At 41.0% G+C, this 24,167-nt stretch overlaps 1 protein-coding gene across 9 annotated transcripts in view; it reads right to left on the bottom strand.

Annotated features, from left to right (window-relative positions):
• Positions 1-24,167, bottom strand: part of ncam1b (neural cell adhesion molecule 1b) — a 94,403-nt gene that overhangs the window by 5,560 nt on the left and 64,676 nt on the right. For 2 of the 9 annotated variants that reach the window (XM_034701692.1, XM_034701693.1), the window contains 11 exons: positions 21,133-21,162; positions 17,367-17,517; positions 16,965-17,152; positions 16,527-16,623; positions 14,954-15,124; positions 13,763-13,891; positions 8,742-8,866; positions 8,006-8,186; positions 5,548-5,746; positions 2,604-2,720; positions 743-1,843 (listed from right to left, as the gene is read on the bottom strand). In XM_034701692.1, coding sequence (XP_034557583.1) covers positions 743-1,843; positions 2,604-2,720; positions 5,548-5,746; positions 8,006-8,186; positions 8,742-8,866; positions 13,763-13,891; positions 14,954-15,124; positions 16,527-16,623; positions 16,965-17,152; positions 17,367-17,517; positions 21,133-21,162 — 2,489 coding nt within the window. Of the gene's footprint in view, positions 1-724; positions 1,844-2,603; positions 2,721-5,547; positions 5,747-8,005; positions 8,187-8,741; positions 8,867-13,762; positions 13,892-14,953; positions 15,125-16,526; positions 16,624-16,964; positions 17,153-17,366; positions 17,518-21,132; positions 21,163-24,167 lie in introns of all 9 variants that reach the window. The other 7 variants (XM_034701696.1, XM_034701697.1, XM_034701699.1 and 4 more) reach the window with 5 other exon arrangements.

The raw sequence follows: 24,167 nt of genomic DNA, 5'->3' as shown, positions 1-24,167 counted from the left end.
CTAGTCATCAAAGGGGTCTAAGCTCCCAAAACTGTATAAATATTTAGATAATGGCGGCACCTTCAAAGATTTTTTGCTGTAAGTTTCTTTGTTAACTGATGCAAACGTTTGTAAACACAAAAAAGACAGAAATAGTTGTGTAACAGATGAAAGAGAGCTTCAAAGAAAAAAAAAAAATCAAACCTTGCGTACTGTCTCACCTCCGAACACCTGGACAATCAAAGATCAAAAGGGGATGTGCGGATTGTCAGTTTTGTTTAGTTTGTCAGGAGATGTCAGGGGAGGGGTTTCTCACATCTGCTCAGAAAGCTGACAAACTTCTGTGGAAGAATACTGGAACTCAATTCAGATTTGTGTCTTGTTCTGTTGAATGTTTTTTATTATACAACCTAGGTATGTTGTTGTCTTGATTTCAAATTCTTATCACATGTAAGTAACAGGCTGCATGTCTGAAAGGGGCTTCACTATTTTTGTGGTGAATGTTGCAAAATAAGAGACAGCACAAAGGAGAACTGTCACACACAACCATAAAAAAAACAGTGTCACTCATCTTCAGCAATCCACAACATCTTACTTATATAGACCCAATATCATTACCACAGTTTACCATTACAATATTTCATATTGTGTGGTCAATGGCAAGATGCGGTGGTGAATGAATGGGCATACAAATTACACACACACACACACACACACACTCGCACACACAAACACACAGATAAACCTCTAGAGGGAGCCGTACTCATCGTTGACAGGAGGAGCAGTCTTGGCCAGAGTCTCTGATGCTTCCAGAACTGGGCCTGAGGGGAGGTCTGCTGCATCACCATTGGCCAGGGCAGGCGGGCTGTCTAAGCTAATAAGGTCTGCGGGGGGCTCGAAGGATCTATCTGTCCCGTTTCTCAGCTCTAACTCTAAATCTGCACTCTTGGGTCCGACGTCGGGGGTGAGTAAGTCATACGTGTCTGACGGCGATATAAAGAAATCATTTGTAATCGGCGCCTCGATAGCAATGGGTGCAGCATTAGAAGTGATTTGAGTAACTGGTAGAGGAATGTCTGCAACTTGAGGAGCAGATTTTTTAGCATCTTTGACTTTGAGAGCACCGTGAATCACTGGAGGAGCTGCAGCATCTTTGACAGGGATCATACTCCTATCAGCATTTTGGTCAGTGAGTTTATGATCATTGTCAAACGGAGTAAGGCTTTGCCCACTGACAGGACGGGCTACTGCGTTTGAAAAAGGGTCTGGTTTTGGGGGGGCAGTGGTTTTGAGGGTGGAGGCAGTTTGTGCTGGTGTCTCTGCATCTAAGGCCACAGTGTGCGGCTGTGTGTGAAGCTGAGTGATGGGTGGAGGTGGGGCAGGTTTCTTGGTGTCGAAAGTTGGGGAGAACGATGGCGAAGACGTAGCCAGTGGAGATACAGGTGGGCTAGCTTTAGCATTGAGAGCCGCAAGTTTGGGAGAATGTCTACGCTTCGGGGGAATCGGTGTCCCAGATTTTTGAGCTTTAGTCCAGTCAGGGGTACTAGGAGGAGTGGATATTTTCTCCTGTTCCTCCTGGGTGTTACTTCCTCTTTGTTCTACTAATGGCGCCATTTTCGCTTCGACCACTGACTCGGAGAAGAGGGGAGTCGACGGGGCCGTGTTTGACTCTGGAGTCGGGGCCGGGGCCACGACAGGGGTGGGTGAGGGGTCGGAGGGGTCGTTGGCAGGGGTAGACAGGCTACAAGTGAGGGTAGTGGTCTCGCTAGAGGGGCTGTCCTGAACTGTTGCTGTGGCTGTGTCAGAGTTGGTGGCTACGGAGGAGAGGGTGTCCAGTGCCAGAGCAGCAGTGAAAGCCGCCAGCCTGAGAGAGCAGGGAGAGAACAGAGACACACAGACTAGACACCAGGGTGACTGTGACAGAGGAAGGGTGGCCCGGACGAGAGCATGCAGAGGGATTAGTTGGTTTTTAGAAACAAACACAAACATAGACAAAGCAACTCAAAAACAGAAACTATTGAGCCTAGTGAGAAAAAGAAACAGAAAAAGAAAGGGTGTCATGCTGTGAGTGAACATTAAAGGATACATCTCATACACACACCAACATGGAGTACACTGACTCAGAAAACTAATGTACTTAAGAAAAGAACCAGTCTTCCTGCAGAAAACTACAGCACCACGCAGAACCACCTAAAAGGGTTAAACAGTACCAGTGACAATCTCATACGGTGAATTCTAGTTTTTTTTTTTCCAGACTGCTGATATGAGAAATGGCTTCCTGAGGTTGTCAAATGGACTCTTATAACTGGACCGCACTCAAGAGGACAAAAGCCTTTCTGTGTCTTTAACTGGTATTGCTTCAACCTTGAGAAAACAAGACAGAAAGTCTCCAAAGGCCGGAGACGAAAACACAAAGTACAGTTATCCCTCTCGGAGGGAATAAAAACAGAAAAGCAACACGTCAGTGGACTCCACTCAAGAATGATCCAACTTTTCAATCCTCTTTAGGGTCAAATTATGGGCTGTTGAATAAGAACATTATTCTTTAAAGTGGAGTGCAATGTACAACAGCTTAAAAGAACTGAGCGGTAGAAAGGCTGTGCCGGATCCTTGTTTTGACTCACTCTGGCTCTGTAAGAGGTGTGGTTTCATTGGGTTCTGTTGGTCCTGCTGCGTTATGATTGGCTGTGCACTCGTCCTCTGTCCGGACTTCCACTATTGGCTCTTTGGACTCGTCTTTGCTGTTGACACAGAGACAAACATCTTGTTAAAATGGCAGCAGATTGTCTCACAGAGGAGTATCATGTCATCTGCAAAGAACAGTGAGACAATGATCATGTCAATACAGGCTGTGAATGAATGATCTTCTCATCATATTTGAGTCAACTAAATCAAGTGAAGAACATGTGGCTGTATTTAAGTGGTGCTGGCTTGAATCAATACACAATGCAACCTCCTACTCAAATTGATTCAAAGCTGTCTTATTGTGCACATCAGAGTATTTGTTCAGTGCTTCACTTAACCAAGCATCCTTCATATTTTTTCCCTGAAAGACAAATCCACAGTAAAAACATCATCTCATTTATGGGCACATTTTATTGATATGTGTATTTTTTTCTGTTCCTGTGGATACTGAGTTAGCAGACCATAAAGCACTGCTGTCACAAGACGTGTTGATTTTACTCAAGAGGCACAGCTCTCAATTTTTCTTAATGAAAAACCCTTCAACAGTCATCTCTTGCTTTATCAGCCGGAACATTAAACCTATGGCAAAATATTCATCATAACCTTCAATGTAAGTCCTTTAAAAGCCTTCTGGGTAATGTGGAAAGCCATTCATTTTAGCAGGAGTAGTAGTAGTAAAGGTAAATATAGGCAGAGTTTAAATGAAGGAAAGATAACTTGGAACAGCTTAAACTGAATTACATAAACCATTACAAAGAAATGCTCATAGCAGTGCCAGGAGCATCCCAAGGTGTTTCTGTATTTTGGAAGTCTACAGAGGATGAAGACATTTAGTCATACTTTCTCAGAGCTAGACATATTTTACACACCTCAATAGATTTTGTGACAACTACATGGGGGGGTAATGCTACAAGATGTTAACACAACACCAACACGGTTTCATCTAGTGAAGTGTAATTTGCTAACATAGGAGGTAAAGAGTGTTCGTCAGTGCATATTTGCTGAAAACACCTGGATGTTGAGATTTTGGAAAAAAGCTGATGACAGCAGAAAGACTGAAATATAACAGCTTTGTTGTGAGCTGTTGTTTGTTTGTGTGTGTGTGTGTGTGTGTGTGTGTGTGCAGGAGGGGGTACAGTTATGAGTGATAATTGTTGCATCTGCTTTTACAACACACATTTTGTATTAAAATATTAATTGGAGTACTCATTTACAGGTGCATCTCCAAAAAATACAAATATCATGATGTAGTTCAATATTTTTCATTGGTTATCTAAAAGTTAACATATTCTGGACTTATTGCATGCAAACTAAAATGTTTCATGAGTTTTCTGTTTTTCGATAGCAGCAGAAAGATTGTTTTTTTTTCAGTTTTTCCGAGTGCTGTATCATATGAATGGAAAGCTGATTGGAAGAAGAAAAGGTGCACACGCAGGGATGACCACAGCCTTGAGAGGACTGTCAAGAAAAGCCGAATCAAGAGCTTCACAAGGAGTGGACTGAGGCTGGTGCATCAAGAGCCAGCACACACAGACGTCTACAGGAAAGAGACAACAACTGTCGCATTCCTAAAATAAAGCCACTCCTGAACAAGAGACAACCTCTGAAGTGGTCCGAAGTGTCTTACCCAGGCTAAAGAGAAAAAGAGCAGGAGTGTTGTTCAGTGGTCCAAAGTCCTCTTTTCAGATAAAGGTACATTTATCATTTCATTTGGAAATCAAGGCCTGAAGGAAGAATGGAGAGGCACAGAATCCAAGGTGTTTGAAGTCCAGTGTAAAGTTTATGCAGTCTGTGATAATTTAGGGTGCCATGTCATCTGCTGGTGTTGGTCTACTGAGTTTAATCCAGTCCAAAGCCAATGCAGCCGTCTACCAGGAGATTTTAGAGCACTTCAGGCTTCCATGGGGGCAGTGGCTCAGTGGGTAGAGTCGGTCGTCTGTCAATCAGAAGGTTGGCGGTTCGATCCAAGCTCCGGCAGTCACATGCCGAAGTGTCCTCGAGTGAACCTCTGAACCTCCAATTGCTCCCTCTGTTGTTCAGAGGTGTGTGAATGTGAACAAATGAGATCAACTAATACTGATGGTCCCTCACTACATAGCAGCCTCTACCATCAGTGAGTGAATGGGTATGAATGGGTGAACGTGATGAGTAGTGTAAAAGCGCTTTGAGTGGTCAGAAAGACTAGAAAAGTGCTATATAAGTCCAAGTCCAAGTCCATCCATTCTGCTGGCAAGCTTTATGGGGATGCCAATTTCCTTTTCCAGCACCTGCCCACAGTGCCAAAACTACGACCAAATGGTAGTAGTAAGATAAGATAAGATAAGATATTACTTTATTGATCCCCCCAGGGGTATTCTGATAATATGTGCTTAATTGCCTCAAATTGGCCTGAATTGAACCCCATGGAGAATCTTTGTGGGGTGGTCAAGAGGAAGGTGAGAAACACCCAACTCAAAAACACCTACCAGCTGAAGACTCTCAAGCAACCTGGGCTTCAATAACAACTTGAACCAATTTGAGTTGGAGGTTCTGTGCCTCACCCACTTGATGCAGTAATTCCTCGTATTGGTTTCCTGATTTTCATGAGCTTTAAGCCATAATCAGTCAAATTCAAAGAAGAAAGGCTTTAAATTGTTCACTGTACATGCAATCAACACAGAATACGTGAAAGTTTACCTCCTTGAATTAAATTAGGACAAAAAAAATAAATTTTTTCCCCCTATTCTAATTTCTTGAGATGCACCTGTATGGAGAAAGTCTTCAAAAATAAAATGTATTCATGAAAAAACAGAGCTGCTAACCTACAATTTTAATCTTGCCAAGGGTAACAGCCTCTGTTTGAGATGATTGCATATTCATGTTATTGCTGTCACTGGTACTCACATAAAGGCTGCCTTGCCCTCCTCCAAGTTGTGTCCTTTGGTCCCTGTGCCGGATTTGCCGCAGAGGCACATGATGAGGCCGCATTTGTTGACAAAGTAACAGGTGACATCCACGGCGAGCAGCAGGAGTACAAATACTACAACAAGGATCCCTGCCCAGAGCATGATGCCCATTGAGAGCGCTGCCTCATCGCCCAAATCTGCCAGACAAGAGACACGAGAGGGAGCGCTGAACAACTGTAGCGTGACACAGTTTTATAGAGACTGCCAAGAAAAACTGAATTAACTGCTGCTGTGCTTCTGCGACCACAAATACTTCCATAAAACAAAAACAACTCACCTGCTAAGGGTACCAATACGATCTAGTTGTCTTGGCATGAATGCAGATGCAGTGTGGTGTGTTTGTGTACACTGAAACTGTTTGACGTGTTGAATTATTCAAATAACTTAATTTCATATGAGGTGTTTTTTGAAGCAGGTAATGGAAAATGCTTTCTTCAAAAAGACAGATAATATTTATATTCAACCTTTTATTTGGTATTAGAAAGAAGAGCAATCCAAAGCTTATACTGCACTGCTGGTTATGTAGAAGTTCTGCGGACAAAATGAAGCGTGAGCTTTTTTCAGATATGTCAAAAAGCTTTGATATCTCTTCCCTCTCTGTACACACCCTGTTTGAATCCTATCTGTAGAATGCAGAACCCACCAAAATATCTTGTTTCCAGATAAACTGAACTCTGTAGATACAAGTAATAACTCTGCTGGAGAATACATTTTTTAACTCTGCTATATAAATGTATAAAAAACAGGTATATTTAACCAATATTTGATACACTTTACATGCATGAGAAATATCTTGACATTTTCCTTAGTAAACAGCACAAAAATAACATTTTCCTCATGATATTTCTGCATACAGCTCGTCAAACTGTGGCATTATTATAATTACAAACACTTGTAGTTAGGCGTTTCTGTTTTCAACAATGTAAACGTTAATGTTACCAACCTTTAAAGTATATATGTCTAATTTTGTCAGTATAATACAGAGTTTATGTAAACCGACAGGCCTAGCATCCAGCCTTTACTCTTTTCTAAGTGCTATTTTTTAATACAACCCCATTTCATTTTTCACTATTTTTTATTACTGTAAACTGGCACCGCTCTCTGTTGTCTAGTACGGATGACTAGCTGTGCTAATGCTGTGCAGAGTGAAATCTGTGGGAGGCGGAGGATTTCCAATGCCTTTAGTTCATTACGTCTGTCTGGTCTGTTCTGGAGCTGCATAGCACCCTTTTCTCACCCATAACAGAGACACGTCTGTCGTGGACAAAGTCTGTTTTTTTAAGGAATAAAAGCGTCCAGAGAGACAGCCAGGCCAGAGAAAGGCAAGCTCTCCTCTACAGTTATGGTGTGAATTCCCCACAAAAACTATGAGAGCAGGAATACAGCGATGAGGGACAAGATGAGTGATGCCAAAGTGCATGTCACAGATGAACAGCCCTGAGTGGCTGAGGACCATACGAAAATGCACACAGGTCGGGACGAAAATGTTCACGTGGTCCACCACACCAATGTCCGGGACCAGGCAAGAGAGCAGGAACATTGAGAGAGGGGATAGAGAGAGAAAAAGGGAAAAAAGAACAAAGGAAGAGAAGGGAGGGGAGGGATGAAAGGAAACAAAGAGGAAAAAAAGAGAAGGGTGGGGAAAACAGAGGAAGAGAGAAAGTGAAAATGAGTCAGGTCTAAAAACCAAAAAGTGAAAAAAAAGAAAAAAAAAACTGATCTTGCATTAGGGGAGGATAAAAACACAGCAACACATCAAAGCAAAAGCCCAGCACAAAGGGGAAAACTACACCGCGTTGGCTAGATGGTGACTCAGTGATGGGTGAGTGGAAAATGCTTTAAATTGGAGAATGAATTAGAAAAGAAGTGAGGGAAGACATAATGGTTTGTTGGGATGTTTCAGCAAAGCGCTCCGCAGTCTAGCTCTACTGAGGAAGTCTGACAAGCTCTGTGTGTTTTTGTGCGGTTGGTAAAAACCTTCAGCTGCAGTTAGGACCTCAAGGTTTAAGTTAATCAGGGGTTATTAAGGATCAATTTAAAGGCTGCTTCCACACTGAGAGAAACTATCCCCTCTATCTGCTGTTTTAACCAAGAAAAGTAAACAAAGAAACTAAAGTCAAGAGAAAATACAGTTGCTCTGAGGGAATAATTTCATCCTCTGTGGGAAGAGCCTGTCCCAGTTCTCGAGCACTAACTCAAGCTCATTTAGTATGGGCTGTCAAATCATAAAGTGAGAAAAATCAGCTGGAAAATCATTCCTGGCTCAACCCCATCCAGGAAATGTAATTTTTAGTGGTAGATTTATTTCGCTTTTATTCATCATTTACAGTTAGAGAGTTAAAAATAGAATGTGACGCTCTAGTTTGAGCTTGGAGCTTGAGTCTGACGGAGGATACCTGGGATAGCTTCTGGCTCTGCAGACGTCCTGAAGGACATCGACGCGGGCTGAGACTTCCCCTTCTGATTCTCCGCTACCACATAGACATTGTAGTCAGTGTCCCATTGCAGCCCGCTGAGGATCACGTGTTCGCTGCTGGCGGGCAGTCGGATTTCTGGCTTCCAATCTGAATCCTGAAGCTAATGATACAAATGCAAAATATTCAGTTCATGCTTTTAGGATTGTAATCAACTGAACATCAATTAATAAACTGTTTATTTTCTCGAAACCAAGTCAATGCTGTGGTTTATAACATATCAGAAAAGGCTGTTTGCTATGATGAAGTGGCATGAAAAGCAATTTTTTGCCCTCTGCTTCTCTCATTGAGAAGCCATATCAAAATGTGCCCCCCTCTCTTCCCTCATTAGTTCTAAAAATAGTTGTCTAATTTTCAGTTTATGCCCTAATGATCAAAAAACAAACTGTGTTTTCAGTTTTACATGCATTGACATTTATGGCAGAATTAGACATCAATAAACAATGTTAACGAAGCTATATTGACATTTTTAACAGAACTGTCATTTGGGCTACAACTCTGTCAAAGGAATAAAGTTCAAACATAAAAAAAGAAATCTACACATAATCATATTTATGCTAAAAGTTGAACATCTTCGGTATTTTATTTCCTTTAATAGTTAATACGTGTCAAAGATATTCCCCAAAACAACTATTACAGCTCTAAATGTCATACTTACCGGCTTAAAGCGGACAAGGTAATGAAAAATGGGTGAACCACCGTCGTCCTGCTTGACCCAACTAATTTTGACAGAGTTTCCTTTGGGTTGAAGTATACCTTCAAGTTTTGGAGGATTGGGATTCCCTACAGGCACACAAGAGCAAGACACAGGCTATTTTAAAAGCTCATTTCACAGACACAGAAAGTTAGAGGTTAATTTCATTAAATGTTGTGTCACTTTAGCAGTACCTTTTGAAATAAAGGGCAAAGAAAAAAAATCAGAAACTGAGTCTGAAGCCAGAAATCGGCCTCTTTGTTGTTGTCCTTTGAAGTGACTTGCCCTTCCTTAATCGCTTGCCTCAAGATGGTTCGTCTCAAGTCAGACTAATTACCGAGTGACACACAGCCACATGCTTATCTGATTCACTCTGAGTTGGTGAGTGACATTCAATCGGCATAAAAATGCTGAGTGACATTCCCCTAGTGTCATACAAGGCTGCAGGGGAAAGTGTTATTCGTTAGCGATTGGAATGTCACTGCAGGTTTTCGGCAGCTTGCAGCATTTAAAATTTGGTTTGCAAGTAAAGATAGCCCCCAGGTGCATTCTTTAATTAACGCTGTACACTTAACATCTAAAATACAACAAAGGTCAGATTGAAATGTATCAGATGGTAACTGAAGGACAACTGATTTATTACTCTTATGGCCAGTTTTTGTATCCACTGCAAACAGAATGTCTTATTGTGCTCCTCTAACCAGTGGAGTTCCTCAAGGGTCAATCCCGGGTCCTATCTTGCTCTCCATTTGGGGGTAATTACCTGCAAGTTTTTTCTGTCACAAAGTGGTAAGGATGTAAGCAGTCAGTTCTTTAAGTGGTTGTTTTGGAGGCATGAATAATTTGTGAGCTAACTAGCATCCAAAAATGGACAAATAACAGGTCCTCTGGGGTGTTTCTGACATTTAATTGCTGGTAAATACCAAAGTCACAGGTGCCTAATGCCCACTGATGCTATTAAATAGAGGAGCCTAGTTAATCTGGCTAGATGCCACAGAACAACTATTGGAGCACAAATGGCTGGAAAGTGAATGCTGGCTATTCTATAAAAAGGAGAATGCTGTCCTGTCCACCACTCAGAGTGTCTACAGTAAGCATGTTAGTGTCATTACTGGACTATCGAGCAATGTAAGAACATGGCCTGATTTAACAAACCAAGTACATCTTGAGGATGGCCCTTTGAATGTGCATTGTTTACTGGTATTCACGTGGCTTTAACTTTGACACCTTCCACATACAATATTCATTCTTCCTCATGACAATAATATTCCCTGAAGGCAGTGGCCTCTTTAAGCAGGACAATGCATCCTGTCACAATGCGGAATTTGATGAGGAATGGTTTGAGAAACATGACAAAGAGTGCAATATTGTGACTAGGCCTCCACATACGCAGGTAGTAGAGGAGGAGTCTTCTGTAATGGTGACTGACTCTGTATTGACATCATTACAACATGTATAACAGATCTTTACAGAGGATGAGAGAGTAGAAAATATAACAATTTTTTGAGGTGAGCAGAGTGGGATATTACCTACCCTGCTTGCTCATGGCAAATGTTAGACTATTATCACCTTATTACCTGCTGTGTTCACACATTTGTTCATCTCGACTTTGTGTGGACTCTTTACTTGGGAGCAGGCAAGAAAGAGTCTTCATATAGTCACGGTAAATCTGTTTTCACATGTGCAATGTGACCAGAAAATGCAGTGGAATGTTCAGCAGTGCAGTACATGTAACAAAGAGGCTGTTTAGTGCTTAAAACATCTGCTGCTAATGGTTTTGGTGCGGTATACCAGCGGAAACCTTAAGAGGTCCAGTGGGGTCAATGCTTCTGCAGGTAGGAGCTGCATTATAGGAAGCAGGTGGTTGTAATGTAGTAGATGTTTAGACTCTGCACACTGCTAATTGCACATTTGATGAGATGCTACACTGATTTTTTTTCTCTCAGTACTTTTATGGTGCAACAGCAATAAACTGAATGTAATTATCTAATCTAATCTAATTTAAAAGTTGCCATCTAGAACCCTGAGGGTCATTTTTAATTCCCAATTGAACTTTGAGAAACATCCAAAGTCGGTTATTCAACCGCATCCTTTCTTTAATTAAGAAACACTGCCAAAAGTAGCACCGCTTTTTCTTTCCAGCAGCTTCAATAAAACATCGACTAGTTTGTTTCCTTGTGTCTTGACTATTGTAATACAATGTATCCTTGCTTAAGCCAAGAAGCTGTAGCCCGCCTGCAATTAATTCTGCCGCATGATTACAAACTACAGTAGGACTATGGTGCCAGCTCCAGCACCCTGGCGTCTTGTCAAATCTAGGCTTGAAATCCGTCCAATATACTTTCACAGTTTTGTTACACTGTATGCCAGCAAGCTTCTGATCTCATTTAGGCCGGGTACACCTCTCAGGTTGTCTAAAAAAACCTCTTTGTTGTGTCCTAAAAGGTGAAGACTTAGTGATACATCTGACTCCCATACTAGGGAGAGGTCTCTATTTTGGGGTCATACTAGCAAAATTCAGTGCTTTTACACTCTTTACAAGACATGTTTCTGTTTTGATTCTTTCACGTTATTTCTTTGTCTTTAATTTCAGTATTAAACTGAGTTAATATCGGTTTGTGTTCATGCTCAAACTCAGAATTTTGCTTGCATTCAAAACCCTGTGTAAGCAGTTCAAGTTAGTTGATTTAGCCTTCAATGCATGGAAGTCAGACTACGTTAAACATGATGGACAATATGGATGAGAATGCCCTCGGGGAGCTCTCAGCAGGAATACTAAAACTCTTGATCAAGAACCAGAGCAAACTGCTACCGGGAGCAGTTTTTGTGGGGCGGCGGGTTACACATTGATTATGATTCTCCAGTGATTAGAGGAAACTGTGTTTATCACACACGTGATTTATAGATACACATCCTATAAGGAGGACAGGTAACATCCCTTTAGGGTGGTGGGCTATCAATACTATCCGAGTGATGCAGATATTAAACACTCTTGACTGTAACATATTACCGTGAAGGCGGCTCTGGCTCTCTCTCATTTATCCTGCTGAGGCAAACGTCTACATGACTGATTAAATGGGTTTAGGCGGACATATATTACGCAAACACATGGAAGCAGTTAAAGTGTTGTTTCACAAGGGAAGCTCTGATTTAAGTTAGAAATCTTCTTTCATGAACCTGAGACAGTAAGTTACCTTCTGCAGAGTGGAAGGGGATCATCAGAACCATGCAGAACAAGTAACAGTCACGTGAAATGAAACATGTGAGCGGGTGACAGAGAGAGACAAGCATAAAAAAAGACACAGATACAGAAACAGAAAGATATGGAACCACAAAAAAGCTTCATACACAACAACTAAGTATATACATTCCTCTGTTTGGCTTCTCAATGCTGAAAGTGACATTTACAGCTTCATCCCCCTGACTTTAGAGACTTTTTATTTGCAGGGCGACAAATTAATCAGTGCTGATAGGCCTTGTGCAAACGTAAACAATCCCAAATAGCTGCAGCCAGAGGGGAAATAAGCTTTTGAAAAACAGAGATCTGGTGTTTATTTATAAAACTCTTATTTTGCCAATTAGTTCCAAGCGGGAAATCAAAAATGGTGTTAATATTCATAATCAACCATGTGCACATGAAATAGAATCTATGGGTAACAGAGAGATGAGGTTGGATTGATGATCAGGACAGACAAGGTCACAGTTTCTAGAAGGAAAAAAAAGAAAGGACATGTTTTGCTATCTTTTCTAAGCTATCACGGCTAATGCAGCTAATTAGTAGGGATGACGGGGTTATCCTGCAGGGAGAGAAAGAGCGACAGCGGTTACAACTAATTGTCTATTATTCTCACTACGGAACAAACCTGTGTCTTCAGTGAAAAAATGAGAAATGTCGTCTAGGGACATAAAAGAAAAGATATCAGGCAATCAGAATCAGCTGTGTGCTCGAGTGACTTCCTGGGTCTCTGTCATAACACCTCAATGAGGAGTTCTGAGTGTTTCAGGGAAGAGGAGAAAACTAACATTAGTTTAACATAAAGGGTTACAATCAGAGAGAGTTCTTAGAAATTGGGAAAAAGCTGAAATAAGCAATAGAATACTCTAGAGGCATATTAATAAAGCTTAGATGAAAAATGTATCTTTTGTTGGCTCATTTCACAGTTAAAAGTGTAACTTAAACCTTGTATACAAGGGTCAAACAAACAGAATTGGGCAGAAAGAGATGAAGCACTTACTGTTGTAAGTGTGGCCTGATGGATACAAAGCACAAATGAACAAATTGATGATAAAAAAAAAAGATTAGTAAAATGATAAACAGAAGACATGAGCAGATGATCAGCGTGCAGACATTATGTCATGTCCAAAATGGGATCAATTATGAGTCAGCAGCCGCATTAATGCGAAGCCAACAGAGATGAGCGCTTTGGCCTCCCAAAAAAGACGCATCCAAACCAACAGAGGGGGCTAAAAACTAAATAATGAGCTCACTACTGATACAAGGCTGGTGTTACAAGAGCCAGAGAATTCTAATTCATGGAAAGCAAAAGCCAGTGTCACTATCTTTAACTACAGTGCAACTAGATCCAAATATGTTAATGAGCAAGACTTTAAGACAAAATTGTTTCCTAGTTTCTTTGATTTCCAGGTCCTTCTTTAGAGAGCATTGACAAAACGAGGAGGTTAGTGAGTCAGTTCTTGTCAGTTTTACTCCTGGACAAACAAAGGAGACTTAGAAGAGGACAGACAGACTGAAAAGACACGTTTGGGAGCTTTAGTAACCCTGTTCAGACAGACTCGCTGCTGACTTGTGATGTTCAACAGCTGAAAAAACTCTTCTCTCTGTGCGGTTCAGTGATGGGCAAACACTTTGTACTCAAAGACATAGAAGACAGAACTTCAGATGATATGTTTGTGGAGACAGGGGTCATAAAGGTGTGATGAAAGCTCTACATTGTGCTGTAAAGCATGTAACGTGTGTCACTTACGGACAGGCTCTGTCTTGAAGAACTCAGCAGGGCTGCTTTCACCTTCACCCTTGCCGTTGATGGCTGACATCTTCACTTGGTAGCCAGTCTCTGGCTTCAGGCCGGTGATAGTCACCTCGCCAATGGAGCCTGTTACAACATAATATCAGAGGCAGAGCCAACCCCGATGAGAACACCTTGATAGTTTTGATTAGCGGAAAAACAAACGCGGCGCCGAGTTCAAACAATACATGCATAATTAATCCCGTCACGAGTAAACAGTGATTAGCTCGATTCTCATTTCATTCCAACAATGTTTAAACAGGAGATTAATCTATTTAGAGATGGTCTAAAAAGGTCTAAATGCAGAGATACACAGAAACAGAAATCACTGACAGCTGTTTCAAAGACATCACCATGCAGCATCAACCTATTTATATAGATGTGTTTTTTCCACAATCTGGACTATTTCACCCATCCATCCATCCATTATCTTAACCGCTTATCCCGTTCGGGGTCACAGCGGGCAGGAGCCAATCCCAGCTGACTTCGGGCGGAAGGCAGGGTACACCCTGGACAGATCGCAAACTTATCACAGGACAAACATGGAAGGACAGACAACCATTCATGCACACACACACACCTACGGGCAATTTAGAGTGATCAATTAACCTGGTGAGCATGTTTTTGGACTGCGGGATAAAACCAAGCATGCACAGGGACTCGAACCAAGAACCTTCTCACTGTGAGGCAACAGTGCTACCCACTGCACCACCGTGCAGCCTTTTTCACCTCATATTACTAATCCTGTTCTAAACTTTGTATTCATTCATCACTCCATCTTTTTAATGTTTGTGATCGTTTCAACTCTATCTCTGTGCTGCATCATAAAACAAAAACAGTACATGATAAGTGTATTTCATTAGAAGTATCTGCACACTTACAGAAATTAAATCTACTGTATTGCTTTCTAAATATTTTTAAAGGGAATTAAATTTTTCGACAATAGATGAAATTCAAAATATCTTTCTAAAGTGATCATGTCTAAAAGGATGAAAAACATCTATCACAAAGTTATGTATGACAGGAAAAGACTATCATTATATGTTCTCCACAAAAACTCATTTTGTCAACTCTCAATGACATGTTGCTTGAAATCCTCAAATCATTCCAGAACAGTGCTCTAATTTCTCTCTAGGTTTGTGTTCTCACCATCTTGCAACTCATAGATCTTCTGCATCCAGCTCCCTCTGCCGTGAACCCTCCACTCTGCTTTGAATCTCAGGATAGGAACGCCCCCGGTGGATTCAGGCTCCTCGAACAGGATCTGTGCTGTAGTGGAGAAGGGTTTGGCCAAACTGACGGCTGGAGCTGACGGCACCTCTGGTAAAAAGAGGAAATGCAGTGTGATTACAAATAAAGCTGTGAGATTGCAGCACTGTGGCAGTGTTGGAGTGCATTGTGCCTTTACGCTAACGGACTCATCAAAACGCTCCTGATAGATCCCAAATGCATCCAAAACTGCTTCACATTTGTACGACAGCTGTGGTTTATGACACTAGGGCTGTTTCCCAGGCACGGAATTCTGCATACACTTCACCTCTTTTCAAAAAAAGGGAACTAAAAGGCAGGAAAGACATTCAAATGCTCCTCTGCTGCGAGTATAAGCCCGTCCCAAGTCTGCTTTAAAAGATGATAATTGCACCAAGCAAACCACAGAAAATAATGAGCTGCTTGTTTTGATTTTGATGAACCTTTCAGCCGGAAAAAGGAGGATTTTAGATGCTTTCACGCGCTTTGCAGTCAGCCAAGCGTAACGTATTGTTTCGCTATTATTGCAAATATCCTACAATTTTAAAAAGATGGAACTGAAGGAAGAAAATTGGACAGAAAATAGAGACTTTTGTGTTTACTCATAGTCTCAAATCTGTAGATATCAGGTGGGATAGTCCGACCGGTAGAAAACCAAATAATCCATGATTTAGCTCAGCTTAGATAAATTCAATGATCAAAAACACCACATGTTGCTTTGCTGAAGAGAAAATGAAAATATTCAAACATTTTAAACCTAAAGGGGTTTTGTATGTTGGAGTAGCGGTGTCAGCTCTGACAGCGTGTTATATCAGTATAATCTTTTAATTGAAAAGGCTTGATCTGATTACTGTCGTCGCACATGTTGCTCTCTGAGGAAACAATTTGTTTTTTCCAATTCATTTACTTAAGATTGCGGCTTGACAGTCATCTCCCCACTCTCTGTCCCATTTGGCTAATGTGCTGATGAGCATGCAGTTTGTGGTATTAGCTTCTGTTGAGTTTATGTTGCAGCGAAATGTCGGAACTTTAATAAGTTGTCTTTCATTTTATAATCCTCACTCCCTAAAAGCTTTGATGTGCAGAGTACTGTAATATATGCTGTTTGACATGTCTCTAAACAGAGCACCGAGCCTTTGTATTTTTCTAAACAACCAGAGGGAAGGAACGTTTAGTTATCTGATGTTAAAACAAGCACTGCTCTGTGTAATCTGGCATTGTGGTCGATGTTTTGGTCTAATTTGTTTTGAAAATTGGTGAGAAATGTGTTCCTGAAGCCTGCAGCCTTGCACAGTCCATGCAATTGAATTTGTCTGCTGCAGTGAGATTCATCCGACTGATATTTCTTTGTTATCACAATAAATCAATGTTGGGAGCTCTACTGTAGATGTCTTCATATTATAATCTTTCATCACCCTGAAAAGGAGACAAAAATAAACTGCCGTGCAACAAACCGCAAGGAATCCAAACTGACCGGCCTGGATGAGGAGGAACTCCTTGGACTCTGTGCCCATCTCATTGGAAGCAGTGCAGTTATAGCTTCCAAAGTCATTTTCAGACTCAGGGGTTATCTGGAGGAGAAAAAAAGCAGATATATGAAGGGCAGTGTACCAAAACAGATGAATAAACTTGTGTGTCAAACACTGTGAAGGTGACCTTTTTGTTTGTCCATTAGGGAAGCCTATTTTTATTTGTTGCTCTGAGCTTTCCTGCTGCTGAATTATTCATCTGATTTTTTTTTCTCCCCACAATGGAGCTGAAAGAAAACCCTTCACTTCCTGTCTGTGCTCATGAAATGTTGATGACATAAGGGTTATATGTGTGTTTGTATGTTCACCTAAAGCACTATGTGTTTATGTGCACATTCATTTTATGGACTGGAAGTGGTAGTTTGACATGTTTGTGAGTTTACCTGGAGGAAGCTGGTTGATGGAGTTCTGTAGATCTTGATGTTTGTGGTGTTTGAGTTGGGGAGCTGCTGTCCGTCTCTCAGCCATGCTATAGAAACATCACTGGGATGAGCTTTGACCTCGCAGCTGAGGTTGACTGCATTTTTCTCCCAGGTATATGTAGCAACAACACCGTGGATTTTAGGGGCGACTGTAGGAAAAAGAAATCATTTAGTACAGATTTGTTCTGTTTAAACATTTCAGTGTTTGTGCTTTGAAAACAGGATGCTGTTAAAGTGAATTTAAGAGCTCTTTATGATCTTTTTCTCTTCAGCTAAGAAGGATGCTGTTGAATGTCACTTTTACAAACCTGTCCTCATTATAGAGGCTAAAACACTCCTATTAAAAGAGAAGGAGATACTTACAGCGGACCTCCAGATATGCTCTCTGTTCATCCTCTCCAATGGCACTGCGTGCTGTGCAGAAGTACTGACCAGCGTCTGTGTACTTGACATACTTCAGGGTGAGAGAGGAGACGCGAGCATCACTCCTCACTACCACGTTGCCATCATCACTCTAAACAGGAGCAGAGAAAAATAAAGTGTTGCTTAAGGACAGAAACTAAACAAATGCAGCCATATTGCACATCTACATACACAGCTCATTTCTGCAGATAAAATGTGTGACCTGGAAAAAGAAAAGCTGAAGAAAGTGTGCCTTTAATGATCAGAGCAGACATTACTTCAGTGAGGGAGCCACACACACACTGCAGAGGGAAGACGCAGAAACATAAGGACACAGTTGACAGTACGGGGGAGCTTATCAATAATAGATGACAGAAAGCACTAGAAACCATCTCGAGCTTTTCACACGGAGGGCTTAGCAACTCGTGAAATACGCTGAGGCATGACGGTAGACACCAGAGCATTACCTCACATGCTGCGCTTGCACTGTTATGCCGAAGACACTGAGGGCTTAGTGTCGTATTTTTTTTTTTCGTTAAATGACATTGAGTTAATCTCTTGTGGTAATATTTGGTTCGAGCAAATGCTGTGCTCTCGTTATCAGGACGTGTCCCGGTCTAACTGATGAAGGGCATACGCCAAGTCGCATTTGAAACCAGGGAAATAACAACAGACAGCTGGCTAATGAGATGTGTAAGTGACCTCGCTGCTCGAGAGATACCTACTTTCATTAACTTGATGTGCAGAGTTACAACATCCGAGTATTCATCGCTACCTGACCTGAGGGTCAACAGCTCTGTGTTGTTTTGGTTGCTGCTGTCATGTGACACTAAATTGTAAGTGTACAGTATCAGAGGGAGCCAGTTTCTCCTGTGTATGACGTACATTCCCCAAATGTATCAACAAAAAACACCAAAAACACATATAAGGTGGATTCTAAAGCATAATTTTACATCAATATACATTTTGGGGGACCTCAACTTCACTATTTCTTAAATCCTGTCATGATTTACTGATTTAAATTGTGCAGTTTATTATAAAGATTTTGGATAATCAAGTGTTGGATGATCCCCCTCTCTAATACAGTCGGCTGTGGTGTTTCTGTGAGTTGCTCCTTTCACCAGGTGCTGCAGGACTGAGTACCTAAGCCTCTTTATTGGCTGCTTTAATGGCTTCAGTCCAAGCTGCAGGCAAAACAATGGCACGGATGCTTTTACACATATTGAATTAGGGCCCAGTCTGGGCAGCCATGTAAGAGAAACCCTTGCTAGTTTGTATTCAAATTCAATAGACAAAGCATGTCTGGGGCATTCATTATGCATAGCGGGTAGCAGGACCAGGGAGACACTTACATAACACAGTACCCTTTATTCTGACCCCTGTGCAGAAAGCATTCTGCCTCGACCTCCCTGTGGTGCTGCTCCTGACTCCTGCATCTGTGCCACACTGTGTACGACCATGTTAGTCAGTATGCTTCAATATTGAGTCTTTTTTAATGTTCAGTTAAAGCCGTTGGTTCCCTTTGTGAAGCCCCTAATGAATATATGCAAAAGGAAAATTACTGTATGCAGTCTCTGCAATTTAATCTGGTGAATCATTAATGATTTATAACAATTGATGTTCAGTATGAATGCATAAGGCACCAGAATGATCGTCTGTTCGAAGCATTCCTGATGATTTGTTGACTTAACGGCTGTCAAGACACGGAAACAAAACTACTTTACGTGTCTCGGTGAAAACCTGGAACAAAACACAGATGAGGGCTGAAAAGAAAGACTCTCAGACATAAGCTGCTCTAATAAATCAAAGCAACCTGACAGCGTGGCTCTGCAACTGCTTCTGCAGCTTTAGCAGCAGAAAAGAGAGACATAGCTCGAACACCGGAGCATAAAATTGAGAATACACCGAAGACATGTTAAACTTATGTCTCACCAAATGTAAACTGGACCAGCATACAAATGCAGCGCCCTCTCCCCGCCTTGTCAAATACACACCAAGCTGCCTGTGTATTTGCAAAAAAACATGCTCAGCCTGCTCAAACTGCCGGGTGCTCATTCTCCCCCCCTGTGTGGTTTATAATGGGATGTCTTACAGAGAGAGGCGCTGATCAATTCAGAGTGCAGGTAGATTTTAAAACGATAACATTATGTCAGAAAGTGAAAGTGATCACCATCTGCTCCATTAATAAAATCCAATGCACTTACTTCCTGAAACCGTTACTGTGTTGCAAATGTGCTGCTGAGACTTGTGAGACGAAGGCTCGCTAAAACAGTTCATACTAAATAGAAAGGCTTCACTCTGTTTTTAAAGAACCGTTTGTTCTTGTTTTTTAGTTTGGATTATCTTCATCCTGCAAGAGAAACTAAGAAGCTTTTTACTTTGCTATATAGGGTCATTGTTGTGGAGCTGATTGCTAATCCAAATGTTAAAAATGATGCTAACTTCCTGTGTAAAAGAGTAAAGTAAGCCGGAACAAAACGTATGATTCTACTTCATGGAAATGTAAGTGCCTCTATGTGTGAATACATCTTACACAAACACATTACTGTCTGGAAGAGAAAGGTTGTTCCTTGCTTCCTGTAGAGAGTACTGTGCGATCATGTTTTTCATTCTAAGCATTTTTCTGTCTTATTTTGTTGTTAATGAATGCATGGCGATATTTAGTGACTGTGAAACATTGAATGTAAAAAATAAAATAAAAAAGCCCATTTTGAAAACTACTACAGAGCGGCGTCAAACAAAAGACTGTTCCACCTGCTGTGCAGAACTCCCTGCAATTCAAAAATAAAAAAGCAAGATTATTTGAGGAACCAAATGGCCTAAAAACACTTACTCATCTCCTGTCAAATGGTACAGCGAGTATAAATAACAATGGCAACCCTTATGTTTGATCCTGCACCTGAAACGGTGATGGCCTGATTGCCGGGACATACTTTGTGAGAGCACAAATTTCTGTTCGATTGAAAGCCAAGAAGAATCTGTCAGCACTCTCCTCTTGTAAAGTGCACTCAGCAGAGACAAAGGCATACATCTCACCAATTTTCTCACATATGTAAAACACATTCTCAGTAGTGCAGCAGGGTGTAGAGAAGCTTATGTGGGCAGCTCTCTCATCTGACAATGTTCATTCGCTTTCTCTAGCAGTCCTTGGCGCTCATGCTCTGAGCTTCTGCACAACCACAAATTCATTCCTCTTTTTTCAAAAAAATACATATTCATAAATCTTTGGTCCATAAATTTGAACTATAGATAACTTTTTTTGAACTTTTAAGTTATAGTCAAGTATTGGCAGAGGAGTTAGTGAGATGTAGGAGTGAAGACAGAGAGATCTGTGGAGAGTTTTACCAACAAAATCAATGTTTCTTGGACAGAAAACTAACAATCAGCATGCAACAGAAATGGACTCAAATCTATAAATGATTAACACAAAGTTATTATAAATACTATATTTCAGCGGGAAGATGTCTTGCATTGATTTTTGTTCTGACAGGCTAGGTAAAGCATGTTGAGCTCGTATGGAAACCACCACGTATAAAGAGAGAGACACACAGACGGACAGATCTGCAATGACTGGCCTGTTTTAGCTTCTGCATCTTCCTCAGGGTTTGTTCTCTCCCTGACCCCTAATTGATCAAGAACTTTGATCTGCATCCATCCAGAATTGAATTAGACCCCCCCTGACATGAAAGATGGATTGGTGTAGAAGAAAGTCATGCATTTAGAATACCTTGTGCTGCTCTGGTCGAGTCCATGATGCCTGTAGAGGACAGAGACATAAAACAACAAACAAAAGGCAAAGCAATGCTTAGAAAGTAATCCTTATCCAGGCAAAGCTGGGATGCTGCACACTGCATGCAGGTATTAAGGGTCTAGTTTATTTTCTGTTCATCCACAGTTCCTGAGCTGAATCTATGATTTAGCTTTTAGTCTGCAGGTACTAAATTGCTTTGGATTTCTCTCCTGGTGGAGCCTATTATGTGACAATAGGAGTTTTCTTTTAAAGGTGTATTTTGGGGGGATTTTTGTGGTGTATTATGTTCAGTCCTGCAAAGTGAACAACCCTGCCTCTAACCCCCAAAGAAGAAAGTCTCCTGGCATCATGAAATGCAAATGCATACTGATAAGAAGGTTATTGGTTTATCAGGGAGAGGCGACTCCATTACACTGCAACAGCAGAGATATGTCGGCCCGGTTGTACAAAGGAGCGCGGCAATTATCGGCTCCTCGTCCATTTTTTAAGGCTTAAAACAATAATGAGAATAAAATATCCAATAAAAGTGAATTTACTCAAGCAGTGCTGTCTTCATTTGTGGTGTCTTACATTAAAAACTAACAGTAAGTACCACAGTCATCAGCTCATTGCACTATCCTTGCTGTGTTTTATCAATAAGCAATGAGGGGTTTAAAAAGGCATCTTTGACGCAGCTCCTCTTAGACCCGGTGTGACACCTGGAAATAAATCCTTGTCTACAGGTGGCTTGTGTTATGTTGAATTATTTTGTAGGTAATATGTTGTGCACTGAATATAAATACAGCTTGCACTACAGTCTCAAAATGCTGTCTTACCATTGTTGCACTCTGATTGAATTACACGCCTAAAAATAGCCAAAAATGTGATTTGCATTGATTCAAAACTTGAAGCTCACTTCTTTGAGAAAAAACATGATGGATTACTTCCCTGTCAGAGGGTATATTTATATCTAAGCTGTCTGAACATATCTGTGAAACTACTGGCTTCAAAAATATTCACTTCTGCATTTTGAGATTGGATGCATTAAAATTCCCTGACAGCCTGAGATCTTGAAGTCATGCAGAGAAAAAGTTTGTCAGACTTAGACTTTGCAGTCTAATATTTTAAGTGCAGTTCAAACAATTGAACATACTGTACATTTTTAGGAAATCATAGTAAGTGATATAACAGAACATGACTAAAAAGATTCCTAAACACATCTGACTACAGTGTGACTGGGATCAACATAAATTTAACATTTCACCGTTATATTTAGCATTCCTGGAGAATTAAACCCCCATAAAATGAGCACAGTGAGTGGTAATTATAATCATGTTATTCATATCTCCCATCCTACTCAATGCAGAATTATTTTGAGTCATGACAGATAAGATCAAACTTCTGTACAACAAAAACCTTTCAACAGCACAAGACAACATGCCGTGTCGAGTTAAACCACAAAAAGCGCAACTTCACAAGACGAACAGCTTCGTGGAGAGCATGCTTGATGATTTCATGATACTGAGGAACACATGTTTAGCATGAGAATGGAATGCAATGGCCCACATGGTGGTAAAAAACATGTCAAAGCAAAGTGATAAAACAGCTATTTCATCAGGTGCAACAGCGAGTAAATGTCAAGTAAATAAAAGCAATTTACTGGAATAATTGTCGGGCAAAACGGTGAATCAAACCATCATTGAAGCAACATCTAAAACCGTCCCTTCATCAGTTTTTCACAAGCAAAGCTGCAGCAAGAGCATATGGACTGTTTGAATTTCAGGGCCTTTTCTTTTTTGCAAACCTGACTCACAATTTACCATGAGAATAAGCTAAATGAGGAAGGCAAAGAGAGGCGTCGATAGGAGACTTATTGGACAAAACATATGCAAAGCTCCCCGCCTGGGTGTAATTCACTTTGTTCTTAAGAGCTGTGCATGTCCTCTACTGTCACAGCGTAACACACAGTGCAGCGAGCATCATTACAAACAGCAGTTGGCTGCATATCACCGCCGTGCTGAGAGAGAACGGTAGCCCAATTAAAACAGGCAACCTAATAGTCTGGAACATCACCACCTCATCCACACACTCGTCTGCGGCGCTGCCTCTGCAGTAACTGAGCTGACGAGTATCGTTGTCATGTCCCTGACAGGTGTTTGTTTAAGACAAAGGCTCGACGAACAACAGCAGATGGGAGCGTGCAAAACAGAAGACACCAAAAAAATACAATCACTCCTTCGAGCAAATGCGAGGAACAATATGGTGACGGTTCTCTTGGGACTTATCATTTTTCCACTCCATTGTTGCTCCTTCCATAAAGAATTATCTTTGCTCTTTGTTCTGACATGAATTGTAATGTCAGCGTGAAGAGGGCAACGCAGAGAGAGAGGAGACATACTAACATAAATACACCAAACACACAAATATACAGAGGCCTTATTCACTGGGTGACGCCTGACTGAAAACGATGATTATGCGTTCTGTCATCGTCCTGTGTCATTAACTGCTGAGTCTGGAAACGCTGCCAGGGCATCACAAAAAAACTGACTCGCATTTTAGATAAGAAACCCTTACATCATCCCACCACTGAGCTAGCGGGCGTGTTGTTGTAATAAGTAGCCTTTTGTGCCGGGACCAAACAATGCTCCCTCTGCATTGGCACGCATCACTAAAAGCATCCCTCTGTTTCAGAAGGCCTGCCCAAACAGCTGCCCAACAACATTAATTACACATTTTCTTAAAGCATCTAATTACGTTAAAAATAATCATAAATTCCTTTCCTCTTTAATTTCTAATTTGCAATCTGGATGTCAGACAGAGGAGGACTTAAATGCAGATTTGTGTCCTAAACCTTTTATTTTTTTAAAGACACAAAGTGCTTTAACAATAGGTGACAAACTTTAATATGCTTTGAAGTTTTGTAATTAGTCCTCTGTAGAAAAAAAATCAAGAAAATTATAGCTTGAAAAGTCTGTGCATCAAGCAGAATGTTTAATATGTATTCAAAGAAGCAAAACATTCATTATGTAGAT

The sequence above is a fragment of the Notolabrus celidotus genome, chromosome 14 (genome assembly GCF_009762535.1).
Source record: "Notolabrus celidotus isolate fNotCel1 chromosome 14, fNotCel1.pri, whole genome shotgun sequence".
NCBI classification, from domain to species: Eukaryota; Metazoa; Chordata; class Actinopteri; order Labriformes; family Labridae; genus Notolabrus; species Notolabrus celidotus.
The sequence above is the reverse complement of the archived record's forward strand: the minus strand, read 5'-3'. Positions and strand labels throughout refer to the sequence as shown.